The following is a 20,223-nucleotide window of genomic DNA, read 5'->3' as shown; positions in this document are numbered from 1 at the left end:
TGAAACAAACCACTAGAGACAACTCCAGCCTACTGAGACTGCCTTCTCTCACGCCCCCCCCAGGGAGGCTTCCGAAGTCCCTGGGACAGCAGCTCCCCGCCCATCAGCCAGCTCCCAGCCCTCAGGACATAAGCCCATCACTAAGTGGAGATATGGAATGATCACCTGACATTCACAGACGTGCAGCCCACCCTCTGTCATGGCCCCCTCCCCCGCCCTACCCCAAGGACCAGCTCTCGCCCCAACCTCCTCCTTCCTTCTCTCTACCCTTTCCGTCTTCTCGATGAATCACCCTCCTCTTCCCCATACCTGTCCTCACACATTTTATTTTCCAGCCACTGGAAGTCGGCTAGACAAAAAGACGTGTCACTGGAGGTCGTCTCTCTCAGAATAGAGGGTGGCTGGGACCAGGCAACTCATGTTTCTCTGGAAGGAGCACCACAATTTCCCCATTCATCTGAAATGCTACCAGCACGGCTGGAGCCGGCGGTGCACGGTGCAGAAATAGGCGCAGGGGCGGAACACACAGCGCACGCCATTCGGCCACTTGTCTAGTCTGAACTTGACACAAAAGGGAAAATAACACACCATCTCCCTCGCTCCTCAGACCTTGCAACCCAGTTTTTGAATATTAATTTTCCCTCTACCTTACGAAGCCCCCACAGAGGGGAGAAGCAATGGAACAGGCGTGGCTGTCTTTTTTTTTAATCGGTACACATAGCTCCTCCTCCTTCTCCCAGCCAACATCTAAAACCCCCCCTGCAATTCAGACAAAAAGGCACAACTTCAAACTTTGGCCTTGTTTTCAAATGTGCCTTTCAGCAAATAGCTAAGTGAGAAGAGAAATCAGGATCTCAGGATGTTAACAACACAGAGGAGACACTCCTGAACCAAACCAGCAAGAGAAATAACTATTTGCTTAGAAGCAGCCCTGGGGAAAGAATTCTTATCATAGATAAGGGTGCAGTCTAGTGGCAAACTTCATGAAATGCAGCCCCTTCTCCAAAGGAAAGTCAGAGCACTTCCAAAGGGAGGAAGGGAGATGTAAAAGGGGTCACAGTCCTCCCACCTTCTCCCAAATGGGGTGGCAACGAATCGTCATTTCTCTCCCACCTGGTTATGAAGTCCACAGCCCATCCCTGTCCATTTCAGAAAACAATAAAACCACCAGCTACCTTAAGCCTTAGCTCTCTTTCATTTATTTCACTAAGGGAAGAAGGAGTCCACGGTGTCTGAAAGGATCATCTGAGGTTTCAAATGGGACAAGAATGCTCCTGGTCACAATCACTTCAGAGCAAGCCCCATGGCCCTGTCAGCTCCTATTCCCAGGATGTGCGTCCGTGTGTGTGCCAGTTAACCTTATAACAAGGGGCCCCTCTGGCCAGTCACCCATCCCCTCCAAAGATGTGGCCCTAGCAATGGAAATGCCCCTTTAAAAGAACACGGAGGGAAAGTATCATTCCATTCTGCCTTCCTTGGTCTGAAAACCACCCCTCGGGACATGTTGAGCTGCCAGGCAAGATTTTCAGACCTAGCATTTCCTCCAAAGTGCCAGTCTCTGTAACCCACTGCTCCTAAAGTGCTGCCGTGTGACTGTCCCTGCCTGCAAGTACATAGCACAGATCACACACACACACACACACACACAGCTTCCTTGGGCAATGCCGTAGTTGAAGGAAAGTGGCCACTTCTTGCCCATATGACCAAAGACAGCCATTCCACCAGCAACAGAAACACCCTTGATTAAATCCCCTTACCCAGGCTTTTGGAGGAAAAATCCAGTTTTTCTTTTTTTCTTTCTTTTTAATTCAGCTCATCACGCATTGCTGGCCATCCTATACTAACACTTTGCCCCCCGAACACATGCACGTGCACACACACACACACACACACACCCTTACACAGTAACCTAGACCCTAGCAGACAGCTCTTTCTCAAAGTTTGGGAAGAATTTCTTGGGCACTGGGTATATCCAGGTGGCTAATAAGAACACGCTTCTCCCTCCAGCCTGGGCTTTGGCTAGTTAAGGGGTGGGAGGGAGGGAGAGACCGAGTTACTCCTCATTGTGCCCAGTGTGCTCCGAAGAACTCTCTCTTCCAATTGCGCCCCCCACCTCAACCCCTCCCCCCAGCCCCTTTCTTACATTCCGGCGGAGGGGGGCGCGGTTCAGGGAGCAAAGGGGAGCCCCCCGTGTGTCTCGAAGGCCTCTCCCCACCCCCACCCCGTGTGAGTTTGTACTGCAAAGCTCCTTGGCATCCTTGCCTGGGTTGGGTGTTGGGGAGCTCAAATTGCAGCTACAAACTGGCTGGCAGCCAGGGGCCGTCTATTTAAAAGCGCCTGCTCGACCGGAGCCCGTAGTCTCTTTGGAAACTTCTGCCGGGGAAAAGAGCTAGGAAAGAGCTGCAAAGCGGTGTGGGGTTTTTCCTTTTTTCTGCTCCTTTTAATAACCCCCTCCTCCGTTTGCACCCTTCTCCGGGCTTCACGCAGAACCTACGAATCTCGAAGAGGTGGTGGCAGAGTGGGAGCAAAGAGGTGTTAGAATTTTGGATTCGGGGCTTTTTTTTTTTTAATTTCTCGATTTCGACATTCTCCCCCACCCTCGCGGCTTCAGCCGCCGCCTCTTACCTGTTCCGCGGCAGCCGCGCGCCGCTGGCAGCTGAGGGTTAGAAAGGAGCAGGGTGTACTTTAGATCTTAAACAAAATTTTTGAAGACAAATCCATTTTTCTCCCCCCACCCCATTCTCCTCCACAGCCTCCGAGCTCATTATTCCGGTGGTTGCTTTGAGGTGAACAATTTTTGGCTTTTTCCCCTCTGCAGTTCTGACCAGCTCCGGCTTGAGGGCTTGTCTCTCCAGCCTCCACTCCCTCCGCGTGCACCTGGCGCTGCTCTTTTCCCCCCAACCTGTTGCAAGTCTTTAATCCTTGCAGTTGGGGCTTGCTTGCAGGCACCGCAGCCCTCCGTCTCTCCCCACATTTTGCCATTGTCTGGGGGAGGGCACCTGCTCTACCTGCCAGAAATTTTTTTTAACAAGAAATTTCCCCGGGCGCCCTCTTGGCCCCTTTCTCCCTGCACTCTCGCTCTCCTGCCCCGCCCCAAGGTAACGGGGGAGACTCGGAGAAGATGGTGCTCACCGCGGTCCTCCTGCTGCTGGCCGCCTTTGCGGGGCCAGCCCAGAGCCTGGGCTCCTTCGTGCACTGCGAGCCCTGCGACGAGAAAGCCCTCTCCATGTGCCCCCCGAGCCCCCTGGGCTGCGAGCTGGTCAAGGAGCCGGGCTGTGGCTGCTGCATGACTTGCGCCCTGGCCGAGGGGCAGTCGTGCGGCGTCTACACGGAGCGTTGCGCCCAGGGGCTGCGCTGCCTCCCCCGGCAGGACGAGGAGAAGCCGCTGCACGCCCTGCTGCACGGCCGCGGGGTTTGCCTCAACGAAAAGAGCTACCGCGAGCAAGCCAAGATCGGTGAGCGCGCTCAGTGTGCCAGGCGGTTACACGGCGCACGGGCGGGGGACACGGGACAGGCTGGCTCCGCGCGCTGTGTCCAGCAAGTGGCTTAGAGCGGGGGTGCAGCCCGGGAGGAGGGCGGGGAGGGTCCTTGCCCTTCGGAACTGGAGCCCTGGCTCATCCAGCTGCCCTGGGCTGCTGTCTAGCCAAGCCTCTCGCGGTTTTCGTTCCTTCTCCTCGCCCCTGCCCCCACCTTACTCCACCGCACCCCTCCCCCTCGCCTGAATACAGACTCTCAGCTCCTACTCGGTCTTAAGGTCCAAATACCCAGGTACTCAGTCTCTGGTCTGGAAGGGTGCATGTTACATTATCAACCCCCTCCTCCACCTCTCCCCACCCACCCAATACCTTTTTTCCCTGAACTTGAAAAAAATCTCTTTTGTTAAAATATTGCTTTAACTGGGGACTTGGAGAGGCGTGACCAGCCTTCCGTGCTCAGTCCACCTTCGTCCTTCCCAGCCCCTGCCCCCTACCAGTCCCTCCTGACGTTTGTATCCGTCTGCTCCGACATACACACGCACGCACACGCACGCACGCACCCTTGGGAGCTCACGCCTTTTGGGTGGGGGCTTTGACGCCCCTCCCGCGTGCACACCCAGTGCTCTTGACTTAGTATGATTGATTGTGGTAGATGGTAAAACGTATTAAAACGCAAAATACCTTTTTCCTCCCATGAAGGGAAAGACTACTTGAGGTACGCTTGGCGGGGGCGGGGGCTGTGGGGAGAGGGGTCATGGGGGAAGGGATAGAAGGAGGGGTTTGGTGATCCGGTGCTGGGTGTTCGTGACTGAATCTAATTTCTTTTTCCCCGCCCCAATTCAGATTTCACTTAGGAAGAAAGGTGGATATAGGGTTGGGAGGCAAGAAGGGATGTGAAATTCAGACATCATTTCTCCGCCAGTGCTAATCCCCACCCCCACCCCAATCTCTCAAACCAGACCACAAGTGGGTGTGGCGTAAACGCAAGGAGGGCCCTGGAAACACAGAATGCAAAAGCCAGGGGGCGGAGACGGAAAAGCCACGCACCCGGAGCCTCCCCTCAGCCTCCAAGTAGCCCCGCCCCCAGATTGCCCCGCCCCCAGATTGCCCCGCCCCCAAATTCTCGGTGCCGAGAGTCGGGTTTAAAAGGTTGACCGAGCTACCTGCTCACTCAGAACAGTTCTGCCCCCTTCAGACTGGGTTTCTTCTCGGAGTTACTTAATCTTAATTTTTTTTTTTAAAGTTTTAATGGACTATGCACTAAAGTCTGGATTCTGAGACGTCAGCCTGGTGATTGATCCTCTCCGAAAGGGTTGGCTAAATAATGTTCATTCTGTGTGGTTTCTTGCTGGGACAATGCCCTCCCTCCCTCCTATCCCCTTCCATTACAAGCACCCCAACATGAGTTTTCCTAACTGCAAACCAGACTCTATAATGTAGGAAAGGAGTGCGCTGGCACTTGAGAAGAGGCAGGAGAGTTTTTCCGGATTCCACCTGGATCCCCGCAATTCCTGCAGGTTTTCCCTGTCGCTGGCGGCCGCCCCTCCAGCTTTGCAAGAGGTAGTCGCTCTCCGGATTGCAGCCTGCAAAATAGGGACAGAGGGCAACGTGCAGGCCCCGGAGGCCCCAGAGGCTGGCTTGTGGAGTTATTTTTATTAAGAGCCACTTGTCAAAGGCAGTCCCGCCCGCCTTCATCTCGGGGGATGTGGATTTGGGAAAGCTTAGCACCAGGGTAAAAAGGTATGAATCGATTTCCTGGCTTGGAAGGGAGCGCTCTGGATGACAATCTGGTCACATCGAAAGTATGCACGGTATCACTCAGCCGCACTCTGGCCCCACTTTTATTTGCCCAAGTGTGTGGTTGCTGTGATGCGGTTGGTGTGGAGGGAGTGCTCACAGGGCGCACGCGCGCGCGCAATTGCTGAGAGAGCAAATTGGCGCATCCAACTTTCCAGTTCAACCCGCTACACACATACACACACACACACACACACGCCGGCTTTTTGCCCCAAGTAAGATGCCCTTTAGACTTCTCTGCAGCCTCTTCCTCAACCCCCACCTTCAAGGAGCCTCTGAGCCAACACATAGCAGCCTCCCTGCCCCGCCCCCACCCCGCTCCAGCTCTTCTCACCGACTCCACCCCGCCTTAGGCAGGTGCCTGACCGACCGCAGTCGCGGGATGGCTGCGCTCCACCGGTGGCTGGAGCTGACGCCTTCCTCCTGGACCGACGGGATGGGAGTGGGCGCTCCTGGCTGGAGCCTCTCTAAGCTCGAAAACCGTTGGGTGGGTCCCCAAAAAGTTGGACATGGTGCAGAGAGGAAAATGAACAGAGAAAGGAAGGAGCGTTTTAGCTCCTTTGGCCAAAATTCCTGCTCCGCAACATCCTCTATGCCCCCTACCAAAGTCAGCAGGGCGAACTTGCATTTGCCCTCCCTCTCGCGATTGTCATATACATACAAATACAGATATAGATGATATACGTATACATGTATATATATATACACATGTATCTTTTAACACGTATGTCTATAAAGAGATAGATAGATAGATATGTAGGTAGATAGATATTTTTAAGCAAAAAAAAAAGTGCCTTTCTAGAATCTGAAATGGGGAGCTGAGCAGAGCGCGGCGGCGGGCGGCCAGAGCTGCTGGAGGAAGAGCGGGCGGGCGGGCGGAGCCTGGCGTTTTGCTGCGCGCGTTGCTGAGCAACCGGGAGTCCGCCCGCGAGCCCGGCGCGGGAGCGCGCCGCGCCGTGCATTTCATTTGGGCGAGTTCAGGGGCGAAGATAGATACAGAAACACAGGGCAGTGTGTGCGAGGCTGGAGGAAGGCGGGAGACGGGAGTTATTTATTGGACCCAGTTCAATAAATATCGGTGAGCTGGGTCGAGTCGAGGAAGGACCGGGCTCTGCCCTGCGCATTGTTTGGCAAAGGAGCCTTGTGGCTTCTTGGGCGGGAGGGCGGCGCGCAGACTTGCCCGGGTCTGGGTGATCTCTCCTGTGCCTGTGAGCCATTGAATTTGGGATGCAGGAAGAAGCGCTTTCTGGGTTTCAGTTCCGTCACTGAGAAATAAGAGAGAAAGAAGGACAGAAAGTATGCTTCTGGGAAAGAAAAAAAAAATCCCTCAATAAAAATGAATTCAGCCTTTGCTTCTTGGAGGGGTTTGGCTTCCGTCAGCCTGGCATCCACGCCACGCCTGGTCCAAATGCCATGTTGAAGTCAAGTTCCAGAGTTAGGTTTATTGGCCAAATTTGTGTCTGGGTTGAACAAGACTATGGAAAACTGAAGGAGCCAGATGGCTTTCCCACCCGCGCGCGCCCCCTCCCTTTGAAACGAGTCTTTGAGAGGCTGGCTGCGCCCTGAGCCAACCAAAATGGGAGTTGGGACGGCTAGAGATGCTGCTTTTAACTTGAGCTTTCTTGCCGTCCTCCCCCCACCCTTCTGCTGTGTCAGCTCAGACTGGAAGTGCAAGCACAGCTGGCCACAGTGAGACCTCATTTTCTTTCCGTTTCTTTTTTACTCTTTCTTATCCCTCCCTCCCGCTCCCCCCTCCCTCCCGCTCCCCCCTCCCCCTCCCCCCTACCAAGGCATCCCCTGGGGGCTTGAGTTTTAAGTCAGTGCCGCTCGAGTTAGTCCTGGGGCTGGGGTTGGATTTGAGCAGGCAGGTGGATTTGCAGCTGCAGAGGGACGACCGGGCTGACCTAGGAGCCAGAGGTCACTGTGGGGGTTACAGCAAAGGGCATGGGAGCAGGAATCCCAGCAGAAACCCTGGTCCTCTTAAGGGGGGCCGGGGGGGGGGGGGATGCTAGGGGGAAAGGAAGGTGATTTTTGTCTAAAGTTTTTACTTTGTACCTGAGCAATTCCTTTGCAACTCTGAGTTATTTAATGTGTGGAAAATAAAACTTTGGAGACGGGATCACCAACTCCAGACCCACTGCGTCCAGAAACTGGAAGAACGCTATAAACGGACCAGGTACCAATGAGGGCGGGAGAAGGGTTGCTGGGAGAGACAAAGAGGCAGTGTGGAGGGTTTTGTTTAAGTTTTCATTTTGCATTTTTGTTACAGTTGGTCCAAAAGTTGCAGTCCCCAGAGGCCAGCCTTAAATTGCAATCTGGATATGTTTTCCAAAACGCTAAGATGTATTACGTAGTTGCAAAAATCAATAAGCAAATAAACAAGGAAGCCAGTTCTAGGCTTCTCCTCCTCTCTCCCCCATATCCAGAGAACCCCCCACTTTTGTCTCCAGTTTCATTTCTTTCTCTGATTTGTTATGATGTCAGGGTTTTTTGGTATAAATCCAGAGGAATGACTGGAAACCTGTATGATAGGCGAAGTGGCCTTTCCTGCCTGGCCGCCCAGCTTAGCCCGGTCCTAGCTTCTCTCCAGTAGTTGTCTGGGTGCTGGCCGAAGATGCTAAAGCTGGAGGGAGCCCCCAGCCATCCTTGCCATCGAGGCCTTCATCTTACAGATGTGGACTCTGATACGCAGAATGCAAGTCACTTGCCCAAAATTAGTCACAGGGTTAGCAGCAGAACCGGGGCTAGAACCCAGCTCTTCCTCTCTGGTCCTTGGACTCCATCCACTGCTCCTGGCTTGTGTCCCTGTCACTAGGGCTCTGGCTGGGGCCTCGCCTAACCTGCAGTGAGGCCTTCAGCAGACACTGCCCAATGCCACCCTCCCATGGTGAGGGTTGTAAAGATGGAGGAAAAGCTCAGAACTTGGGAGTGCTCCATTCTAGGGGAATGAAGTGTCCCCAAAATGGAGAATGCAACACCCCGCTTATTTACAGGCACATTCTATTCTGTCCCTTTTTCTACACAGTCTTGCAAACAAGGCTGGCTAGGCCAGTGGTTTGGGATAGCAGAGGGATGGGGCAAGGAGAGTGGAAAGAGGCAGTGTTCAGCCCAGACCTCAGGTCCCTGTGCCAAACCTCATTTCCTGAATGACAGGGGGCTCTCCTGATGTGGGAAGGCAGGCGGGCCCTCTCTGGCCCTCGGCTGTGCAGTGGTCCGACATCTCTAAGGACAACACGCACAGAAGTGGCCTGTTCCCATGGCAACCAGCCTCCACCACACAGGCCTTTCATGAAGCCCGGCAAGGGAAAGGGATCTGAGCTCAGGTTGGGTAGGGTGGGATGAGGGAATGGTTGGGGGATTTCTGCATCAGGAGAAAAGAGAGAAAACCACAGAAGTTGATAAGGAAGAGAACAAGAGGGCCGCCTGGTTTTTGAACATATGCAGGTATGTGGGAGATCTCTCTGGAGGAGAGGCGAGGGGCCTGGGGATTTCAGTTGGTCTAAGGAATGCCTGAAGCCTTCCTAATACATCCTCACCTGGGGGATGCTCAAGAAGGAGGCTGCTAAGATAAGTCCCTCTTCCCAATAGGGTAGACCTGCCAGGTGAGCTCTCGGGGAGTTTTAAAGTAGATGAGTTATCTTCCTTTTGATCCTTCAGCCTAAACCATCAGATCTGGCTCATCCCCTTGCCAAGTCCTGAGCAAGGCCCAGACTGAGTTTGCTCTCGAAACCCAGCCTCATAGGCCCTCTGCTGGTTTGCAAAGATGTTCTGTGTGGGCTCCAGGTGTCCTGAACCACTTACATTGCACCATCAGAACCGCAGTGCCTCTGTCACCCCAGTGACAACGACGGTCCCTCCAGACCCTTTAAAGCAGCACTGACCGGTTGAAATAGACTACAGGCCACCTGTGTAACTTCAAGTTTTTGGGTTGCCACATTTTTGAAAAAGATAGAAAAGGAACCTGGTGAAATTAATTCTAATCATATATTTTCATTCAACATAGTCAAAATATTACCATTTCAACATATACTCAAAATAATTATAATGAGATATTTTACTTTCTTCCGTATTAAATCTTGAAATCTGATGTGTATTTTACACTTACAGCACATCTCAATTCAGACCCTAAATTTTCATTGGAAGTACCTGGTCTGGATTTCTAGGTTTCATAAAATTTACAGTTGAAAAGTAAATTCGTAGACCCAGTTTTTCCAAACATACTCAAAAATCGGTTTTAAATTTAAATTAATTTAAATGAAATGAATTTTAAAATTTAGTTCCACTAGCCTCATTTCAAGCATCAGTAGCCACACGTGGCTAGTGGCCACAAGCGAGCCCTCCCTCACCTGAGAACCTGAGAAGTGAATCTGTCTCCACTCTCTCCTGCCCACAAAGAGTCGAAAAGGAAAAAATGTCTGAGCCTTGATAGCCAGGCAGGACACAGCTCCCCTGTTTGACCCCTGGCAAGTCTCTCTTCTTAAGGGGACCTGGTGGGGGGGGGGGGGGGGCGGGGGAAGAAAAGCAGAAGTTCCAGCCGTGTGCTCCCTGCTGCCCCCTTCTGGTTTTGCAGGACTTTGCGGGGAATGCAGCTCCTAGGCATCATATTCTGAATGGGCTGTGATGAACCACAAGTGGAAGTGTTGCCAGGCCAGAGAAACAGCCAGGGGCGTCCTCCCCCTCCTCAGCTCCCCTTCCTCTATTCAGAGGCTGCTCCCCACCTGGCCCCTCCATTACCTCCTGGTTTGGGGTGTGTACGGGGAACAGATAGAGACGTTTCTACTGAGCATGCTCCACCTTCCCCAGCCCTAGACAGACTGGAAATACTCATCTTGGGAGGTGTGCAAAGTGTGTCTTTCTTATGGGTAAATTTATCACCAGCTGCCTCCCAGGGATGAAGAAATGTGCACCAGAGTCATGGCCCTGAATCCTAATTTCCCCAGGAAAAAAAAAAAATGAGGGAGACCCTTCTTTACCTCTGGTCCCTGGACAGTGGGAGATGTGAGAGCGGGACCCCCACCTTTCATTCCAGGGGAGCATCACCAACTTCTTACCTGCCACATCTCCGCCTTTTCTCTCCCCACCTTTTGGGAGGGAGAGCTGGTGCCGTAATGCAGCGTGAAGGAAGGGGATTACACAGGGAGGAACTCCCGGGGGGGAGCTCTCTAAGTGGGGACTAGTTGTGGCAGCCAGCCTCCTGGAGACACGGAGAGCCATCGCTTTCCAGCAGACCTGTCTGCAGTCCCGGGAGCCTCAGACCTTGTGCTCTGAAAGTAGACACCTGTCACCAGATTTTGAGTTGGCGATTGGAACTAGGGAAGTCAGAGGCAGCAGAGACCTGTGCTGAGAGTTAATTAGCACACATCAACTCTCGTAATCCTCATGATGACCCTGTGGAGAAGGGGCTGGCATCATCCTCCCCATAACTCAGAGGAGAAAACCAAAGCAAAGAGAGGGAGGAAGAGATTAGGAGAGGTCCGTGTAACTCTGCGCCGAGGTTTATTGAACCAGTGGTAGCAGCCCCACCTTCCTCCAGGAAGGGTGACTGAGGGGTGAAGAGTCTGGCTCCCGATTCGGAGTGGTTGCCCGTTTGGCCATATGGCATCTTTACTTCTCTGCTCAGGATAGAGATGTTACATGCCTGCGCCGGCTGACTTTGCCTTTTGGTTTAGCGCACCTGCCCACATTAGTTCTCCTGGCCTGAAATGGGCTCAGGGCTGTGATGGAGCTCCATGGGGTAAGCCTATTGCCCTCAGCATCCAGTCATTGACTCTGAATCTGCTCCCCGCCTCTGCCACTCACCCCTAGTCAGCAAGACTCCCCTCCAGTGTCTTCTTGCAACGCCTCCCTTCTTGCCACTGTTCCTTCAGCTGATGGTTGTTTGAGTTTGTTTTCCTCTTGGAAAGTCAGACTCCTTTCCTTCTCAGCCCATAATTCAGGTTAAAAAGAGCCCAGAACATGCACGTCTGTTACTGACCACAGAGGAAAAGAAAACAGTGTCTTCCAAGAGAGACTGGGGCAAGGCAGTCACTGGTCAGGGATGGAGCAGTGGGAGGAGGGACGTTGCAGCTCCCCGGGCAGGCTCCACAGCCCCTCCCTGCAGCCCTGTCCCCTCTCTCCTTGCAAAGGCACCCACACACAGTGTGACGGAGTCGTTTGGCATCCACAGCTGGGAGCCCATCAGACTCCGGGAGACTGAGACGTCTCAGGGTTTTTAAATAGGGAGCTGCTGATCCATCATTCTCCCATAAGCCTCATGTAGCGAAGAGCAGGAGGCTGCAGGCTGGCTAGGAAACGGCAAGGTGGGGAGGGGGCACTGAGCACCTAGGCACACCCAGATATGAATCAGCGTCCTCAACCAGTGCTGTCCAGTAGAATTGTCTGCAATGATAGAAATATTCTATATCTGTGTTGTCCAACACAGTAGCCACTAGCCACAGTGGCTCTGGAGCACTTGAAATGTACCTAGAGCCACTGAGGAGCTGAATTTATAATTTGATTTCATATTTATTAGTTTAAATGGCCCCATGTGGCTAGTAGCTACTGTACTGGACAGTGCAGCCTTAGGCCAAAGAAACCCAGGAAATCCTGGGGACGCCTACTTCTCTCCCACCCCTGCAGCCTCCTCCTCCTGCCTCCTTGCTCCCTCTGGGCAGTTATTATGCTTGAAGTCAGGGGCATGAGTGGAATGACCTCTCAGGGCATCCTGAGGTCTAACATGCCCCAGCTTATGTGACAGAAATGCTTCGAGACCCAATTCTCTCTGTCTCTTGAGCAGATCCATGCATCTCTCCATTTAAAGATTATTTATTGAATACTACACACTGGAGAGGAAATGACAACACAGCTCTTCCCTCAAAACGTTGACTGTTTAAATTCCACAGAGGGAGCCAGAAGGAGAGCCAGAGGAAACCCGGCTCCCCTCTTCATTCCTTGTAGAGGAGACACGGGGCAAACCCATCCTGTTTTCTGACTGGAAAAGGAGACTTTCCTCTCTCCAGGTCCAGGTGGCCTGGCAAAGCCCTGCCTCCTCCCTGAGCTGTGAATTCCAAGTACACCTCAGTTTCCGGAAGTAAATCCCAATATCAAGGCCACCTCAGGTTTCTCTTAAGTTTGATTATGAAGTCAAGACAGAGTGGGAGGCTAGCACCAGCCTGGGCCCAGGCTGTGAATGGGGCCAGGATGTGATCAAGGGCTCCAAATGGAAGGATGGCTTGCAGGGAACAGCAGGTCCCCAACTGGACCCGTCCAGTCACTGTGACCTGGGAACAGAGTGGGATGAGAAAGTGCCTGGTTCTGTTGCTAAACCATCCTCCCCTATGAGAGGACAGCAGCGGCAAGAGGGAGGGGTGGAGACAGTGGGGGCTCAGGCAGGGAAAGCGCACTGTGCACCTGTGCTGTGAACAGCACTACCCACCTGAGGATGCTCTGGGTCCACAGCAGCCAAGCCTGCACCCAGAGCCGCTCTGTGTTTGCAGAATGGCGTGGTCCTCAGCAGGTGTTCATGTTGTCACAGGGAGGGCCTGTGTTCCCACATGCGTCTTGGTTCATGTTGCCGCACCAGTGTGAACAGGCAGCACCATGTGAATGAAGGAGGGTCTGAGCTGGCTGACGGGACTAGGGTAGAAGTCAGAACAGAATCAGAGCCTACCACAAAGGTAAATATCAGGACAATATCATAGCCCTCACTTCCTTGGTCATTGGATAAGATCACAGGAAATTAAAGGACTCTGCCTCCCCAGCTTCCCAGAGGAGGGAACAGTACTGAGCAGCACGCATTTCCCGTCCTCTGCAGAATCCTTTCAAAGTGATGCCTAGAGACAGGAAGGAAGGAAGGCTCCGGTGGGTTTCTTTTCTAACCCTGATCACTTTTCAGTTGCAGATTAAAGAAACAGCAGGGAGTTATGTGCAGATAAGCCTCGCCCCTTCCCCTCCAGCTGCCACATCTGCCTCCTCCACCGTCCCCCTCGCATGGGTCCTTTCCAGTCCTCACTTGTCCATCTCTCTCCCTCTGCATGCTGCAGACACACAGAGGGAAGGAGAGGGTTTGGATGGTTGTCAGAGAAGTAGTGAGAGAGGCACACAAATTCCAGACTCTGAAATGGCTTACAGTCCCTAGAAATAAGTACCGGGGACATGTTGTGTGGCCATCAGTCTCCCCTGCCCTCTACTGGCCGTATGGAGGTATTGACCTGTTTGTCCAACAGCTTCTAGAACCCACTGCGCTAAGCTCCCTCCATTGCTGTTCACGTGCGGGGCAGCTTCACCAGGAAGTCCTCCCTTATATCCCGCCTGAAGCCCTTCTGCAGCCCCGGCCCATTGCCTCTTGACGAAATAGCTCAGGAGCTGCCAGGCTGCTTGTGCCTTCTTGTCTTATCTAAAACTTAAACCTTTCCAGAACTGAAAGCCTATTTATGACTCGGCCTCAAAGCAGCTGCACAGGGCTAGCTGGCGCTGGCATCCAGCTCCCCTCTTCCTTTCCAGCCCTTTAATCTTCGTGGCTCTGCCCTGGCTCCGCTCCACGTTTCCGCTGTGTCTCTGGAGCCCACAGGTGCCACAAGACCCTGATTAGTGTCTTTGACACTCGACTCCCCTGCTACCTAAGTAACAGGTCCCATGGGGTTAAGTGGCTCCAAAACCTAGGAGACACATCAAAACTTTAAGCCTGCCCTTCAGAAGCAGCCAAAGAACCAGCAAACTAGGGACAATGTGCCTGAAGTCCCGGCGAGGTGAGGCTGGGGGAAGGGGAGAGGGCTTGCGAATGTGTTTGAGTTCCTTAAAGAAGATACAGGGATCTGCACTCCGTCTTCCAGGAGCATCACTGCTTGGCCCCAACACTTTCAGAGAAGACACTAAGAGAGGTCACATAAATTTGCCCCAAAGTCTATCGAACCATTGTTGACATCCCCATCCTCTTCCCAGAAGGGAGACTCAAGGTTAAGGGCGGCCCACAGCGCTCTTAGAAAAAGTCCTCAAAAGTGAAGAGTCTTGAGAAGAGCTGTTCATACACGGCGGGCCAGGAGCCAACAAGCTTCCATGTCCACCAAGGCCAGAGAGAGGTGAAATGACACCCTCTGACCAAAGGGACAGAGAGGCCCCCCCAAAACAGGTGACCAGAGGAGGATGGGTGGCACATGCATCCCAGATGTCTTTAAGAACTAGGACGAGTTCCCCTGGGATGGCATAGGTACTCATTTCGGCTTGGACACGGGCATGGACTAGATAGTCTACTGGAAGGATCCCAGGAGCTGGTACAGCCAGCCGCCGGGGTGGGCAGCGTCCTGGGCTCTCCCCTTGAAGAGGTGATTCCTGGAGGCCCGCTCCACAGATGCCCCTGAGGGAGCTGCTCATCCTTCTCCCGTGCCCTGGTCAGCACCCAGCCCTCTCGCCCTCCCCCCCTCACATCATCTGGTTACAATCTTGATTGGGAAGGGGTGTGGCCATGCCCCCCCAAAATGCTCCCAGCTTCTCAGTGCCAACCTTCTCTTGCCCTCTGCTCTACCCTTCTAGTCACCTGCTTTTTGAGGATTAGAATGCTTGGTGACACCCAGAGAGGTGGAGTGAAGTGTCCCAAGTCACTCAGTAAGATGGGCCCAGCAGCCATAGTTAGCTTTTCCTCTCCTCACCCCTCCTCCCCCAGTCCTGAGCCTCAGGTTTGGGCCCTAGTTACTAGACAACAGAGCCCTAGCCTTTCAATTTGTACAGAGCTCCCCAAACCAGCTTGGCTCTTCCCTGCATCCCACCCCAATTCTAGCTCATCCCACAACCAAGAAAATTTGATTTGCCCCGAAACATCACTCCTTTAGCTAATATGGTCTAGAAGGCTACATCCCAGCCCCCAGGCACGTCACTGTGTGGATTAGTCAACACAGCAGGTTTGGCAGAGTCGAGTCAGGCCCTGAGTCCAGACCCGGCGGCAGGGGAGTGGAGTGGGCTGCTAAAGGTGGGGGCTGGCACGTCTGCTGCTGAACTGGGTGCAGGGAGATCCTGCGTGCGGCTATGCTATTTGCTTTCTGCCCATCATCTCCTCTCCGGGGACCTCTTCTCTTCCTGGCCTGTGGTTACATTCCTATATCACCTGACCACCCAGAACACTGCAGGCCGGGGAGCTTCCCTCCCAGGCCCTTAATGATCAGATCCCTATTCAGTTAAATTTGACAAATCCCCAGCCGCGAGACAGACAGGTGCTCGCGCGCTTCCTGCCACCTGCCGCCCCGACAGGGTGAGGCCAGGTCTCCCAGTGCCTCCCTTGGCACACAGCGAGCTTCCCCTGGGCTGAGATGAGAGCTCCTGCTTGGGACACAGAACAGTGTCTGCTCCCGAGCTGCTCTCTCCCTGCCCCTCTCATCCCCACCTCCGTGGAATGCTCTCCTTCTGTTTTCCGTCCCCGACACCTTGCCATCACGGCTCCTGGGTAGCCTAGATTGCGGGAACGGATGGAGAACAGATTTTCCTTCACCCGTTTTGAGTCATATGGGGTCGTCCCAAAGCCCTATGTCCTTTTTCTAGAATTTGAAAAGGAAAGAGGGCAATATAGACAAGGGCCTCCCTGCCCCCACCGCACTGCCCTGTCCTTGGTCTCATGTGGGCATCCTGGCCACACCCTCGTCACCTGGGAAAAGCAACCCAAGACCACTGCACTGTGGGTCTGCCGAGGCTGGCAGGGCGCCTGTGAAATAACAATTGAATGGAGATCTGTGGACCAAGAAAAGGCCGGGAGGGTAGAATGAACAGATCAACAAATAAATGAACAAAGTCCTACTTCTTTAAAGGTCATAAGTCAGCTAAGTATAGACTGTCACCATGTCACTCCTATATATAACTGCGCCTGCCCCAGCCAGCTGTCGGCCTCTCTTGGCCTGGAGCTGGGTTATGTTCCAGCCTCCCAGGGCCCAGAGCACAGAGCCGGCTCTGGGCCAGAGCAGGGAGCCAAGCCTCAGGGTTCAGTGTCCCCTCGCCCACCAGCACTGCTCCCCGCTAGGCCCCACATTTCTGGCTCTGTCCTCCTCCTGCCCTTCATGGTGGCCCCCACCACCCTGCTAGTCCAGACCCCCAGGACCCTCCTGCCCCTGGTTTCCCAAGTCCTAATATATCTCAACTGCAGCAGTTCTGAAGGCACAAATACCTCACAAGAGGCCTTTCTTGTCCCTGCGTGGCTGTCCCCTGTTTTCCTCCAACAGCCTGGAACTGTAGGTTGTGTTCTGACATGGCAGCCCCACCTGCAGCCACTGCCTCATCCACATAGCCAGCCCCCCAGCAAGCAAGCCCCTTACCACAGCGTGAGCTCTCCCATGGGCCCCTCCTCCATGCCCCCTTCCAGCCCCCAGAATGTCCTCTCCCTCCTTTTTCAAGACCCTCCCACTCCATGAAGGCTTCCTAGACTCGCTCTTCTGGACTCCAGTCGTGTGCCGGCAACTTCCCACCACTTACATGAGCGTTCGCTCTTCTGCCTTACTTCTCTGCTTTCCCCCCCTCCGGTCAGCCCCAGGAGGGCGGAAACCCGGTCTCCTCACCCAAACCTCCCAGCCTGGAGCCCTGCACGGTGGGGTCTCAGCCCCCAAAGGCTGATCTGCATCCTCCCTCCTTGCCCCCCGCAGACAGAGACTCCAGGGAACATGAGGAGCCGACCACCTCCGAGATGGCAGAGGAGACCTACTCCCCCAAGGTCTTCCGGCCCAAGCACACCCGCATCTCCGAGCTGAAGGCCGAGGCAGTGAAGAAGGATCGCAGGAAGAAGCTGACCCAGTCCAAGTTCGTGGGAGGAGCCGAGAACACTGCCCACCCCCGGGTCATTTCTGCGCCGGAAATGAGACAGGAGTCTGAGCAGGTGAGTCCTGAGGATTCTCTCCCCATCTCCTTCTGCATCCACACTGGGCAGACTTTGCCCCAACCCCGACTTTTGACCTTTCCCTGCCTCTACATGACCATTCGTGGCAGCTGGAGGTGCTTAGGCTAGACCTAGGAATGGACATACCACTGACCATGGCAGCTCAGCTTGGGGTTCAGGAGAATTCTCAGAGCTGGCAGTTATCAGGAGCCAGGACTTATCTGGCTGGAAAGGAGAGGCAGTGCTCAAGGAAGGTGCCAGCCCACCAGAGCGAGCACACGCCAGGTGTGTGTACGCCCTGAAGCTGTGTCCTCACCTCGCCAGAGACGGAACATTCTCCAGAGCATCCCCAGACAGCCACCTCTGCACTTAATTACTCAGCAGAATGGAGGAGCTGAGGGTGGGTGGCCTGGAAGACAAATGGGGTAACACGCCTTCGTACCTGGTCAAATGCAGGTTCTGCATCCTTTCTACACCCAGGGTGCATGATGGGTGAGAGGGAGGAAGGACCTTTGGTAGCGACTATTGCAACAAAAAGCGGCCACTTTTCCCGCAGATGGTTTAGCCCCCGCCCCCTAGGCCACGCGTCCTGCACGCAGGTGGTTTCCACTTGAGACCTGCCACGCCTCTCATGCCCCCGTCCACACACAGGGCCCCTGCCGCCGACACATGGAGGCTTCGCTGCAGGAGCTCAAAGCCAGCCCGCGCATGGTGCCCCGAGCCGTGTACCTGCCCAACTGCGACCGCAAGGGATTCTACAAGAGAAAGCAGGTACGCCCAGCCCCTGCCTGCAAGCCCAGAGGGCCCCTGGGATGCCCTTGCCAGAAAACCTCTACCTCTAAATGCCCAGGATCTCTGGCATTGGCAGTAGTGTTTCCCGACCCTCCAATAACCAAGCTCGTACCACCATCTGGATTTAATGATTCACCTTGTTTTCATGAATTCGTTTTAAAAGGAAATTTTGTGTCACTCTCCCATCCCATGTTGATGTGTTATTTTCTGATGCACACACACATAAATATTGCACACATAAGACTTTAGAACGTATTTTTACCGCGTGCCACCTGGAATCATTTTGTGTCCCGTTCACAGCCCACCTACCCTTTGGGGACCCCCATGGCTGGTCACCCAGTGAGACTCAGCCTGTGGCAGTGGGACCAGGCCCTCAGGCAGTGGTTCTCAGACCTCCCAGGGCACCAGAATCCCAAGGCCTGGCTCAGACACTGGCTGCAGGCCCACCCCAGCGCATCCGAGTGTTCGGTCAGGGTGGACCCTGAGAAGGTGGCGTTTCTATCAAGTCCCCTCCTGGTGTCCCTGCTGCTCCACAGGGACCTCATCTAAGTCAGGGCTCAAGAGCCAGGTGGCCTTGGGTCAGCTCTTGGTTCTGCACATACTAGCAGTGTGCGCTCTTTCCTCAGTTAGTCAACGTCTCTGCCTCCGGTTTCTCATGTCAAATGCAGAATTGTACCTGTGATCTCACACGACTGTGAGGAATAATGGGTCAATCCTTGTAAAGCACCTGATCAGCTCCTGCCATATACAAGTGTGAAGTAGTGTCTTGTGCATGGTAAAGCTGTACAAGTTATGCCTCCTGGCATCATCATCATCATCATCATCATTATTATTATTATTATTATCATCATCAGATCCTGTAGCTTTCTGGAGAATGCCAAGGTGGAGGACCCTGAATGGGTGACATAAAAAAGAGGTGTAGGAGCCCACCGAGGGCAGACTGCCCAAATTAGCATTTTCCCCAGGGCCCTCTCCATGCAGAGGGGACGCCAGACCCCCAGGGTTGGGTACAGCCCCTCAACTCTCTGGGGGCAAGAGTTGGTCCCGGGTGGGGAAGATAAAGGCCAGGCAGGAGCGGATCCTGGGGTACAGCTGCCCTCACCGCCTGTCGCTCCCCCCACCCCAGTGCAAGCCTTCCCGCGGCCGCAAGCGTGGCATCTGCTGGTGCGTGGACAAGTACGGGATGAAGCTGCCCGGCATGGAGTACGTCGATGGGGACTTCCAGTGCCACACCTTCGACAGCAGCAACGTGGAGTGACGCCTCCCCTCCCCGCCTTTCCCTCGCCCCATCCCACCCCAGCCCCAACTCCAGCCAGAGCCTCCCTCCACCCCAGGACGCCACTCATTTCATCTCATGTAAGGGAAAAGAATACATATATCTATCTATTTGAGGAAACGGAGGACCTCGGAATCTCTAGCAAGGTCTCAACTTGGAAAATGGCAACAATGGAGATTCAGAAAGCTAAGGAGACACCCCACAAAATGGTTTTCTTTTCGAGGCAAGTTGAATGAACAGGGAAGGGAAGAGAGGAAGAATGAGAGAGAGAAAGAGAGAGAGAGAGAGAAGGAGCGGGAGAGGGAGAGAGAGGTAAGCATATGTGTAACAGACAGGGAAAGACAAACAGAGTTGGAAAAAGAGAAGAGGAAAGTGGGTGAGAAGGCAGGTGCACTGGGCCGTGGATGGCTCCACCTTGCTGTCCAGCCTGGCCCGAGATGGGGAAACAAGATGGCCCAACATGTGACGTTCGATGACACACCTAGGGTTTTCCCAGTTTGGATGGGTCACAGGGGGAGCAAGGAAAAGATGAAGGTGTCGGTGCCTCTCCCGGGTCTGTCTCCTCCTCCAGCCAGCAGCTGTATGGCTCCAGCCCTGTCCTTCCCGTCCTGCCACCCCAGCAGAGCGTTCTCTCTCCCCCAAATTTATAAAAACAAAAACGCATTCCATCCCTCTCAAAACAAAACAAATTAATAAGTGAGTGATATGAGACAGACAGGTTCTCCGAGGCGGGTACATCCATATGAAGTATGTGTGCATATAGCACACCCCTGCAGACTTAGAAATCAACACACACTCCAACAGTGGAAAGACTGGTTCTTCCGGGGAACTAAACTACGTGCAGAACGAAGCGTGTGGTTTCAGCACCTCATTGCATTCAATTCGCAGCAGCACACCCTCTGGGGGGAGGATAGGCTGAAAAAAAAAACGTGGGCTTGTATTTATCTACAAGGCTCCATATAGTCACGTATAGGCATATAAATCTATTCTCTTTCTCTTTGTTTCCTTCCTTCCTCCCTTTCTTTCAAAGGTTTGCATTAACTTTTCAAAGTAGTTCC

At 53.8% G+C, this 20,223-nt stretch overlaps 1 protein-coding gene across 1 annotated transcript; it reads left to right on the top strand.

The window, feature by feature from the left end:
* The first annotated feature begins 2,369 nt into the window (after window positions 1-2,369).
* IGFBP5 (insulin like growth factor binding protein 5) lies at window positions 2,370-19,757 on the top strand. The gene is given in 4 exon segments (NM_001308603.2): window positions 2,370-3,455; window positions 16,868-17,097; window positions 17,749-17,868; window positions 19,016-19,757. Coding segments are annotated over 4 exon segments (816 nt in total). The 5' UTR covers window positions 2,370-3,121; the 3' UTR covers window positions 19,148-19,757.
* The last annotated feature ends 466 nt before the right edge of the window (window positions 19,758-20,223 follow it).

This window comes from Equus caballus, chromosome 6, assembly GCF_041296265.1.
Source record: "Equus caballus isolate H_3958 breed thoroughbred chromosome 6, TB-T2T, whole genome shotgun sequence".
NCBI classification, from domain to species: domain Eukaryota; kingdom Metazoa; phylum Chordata; class Mammalia; order Perissodactyla; family Equidae; genus Equus; species Equus caballus.
Note: the sequence above shows the minus strand (reverse complement) of the source record. Positions and strands in the feature narration are given on the sequence as shown.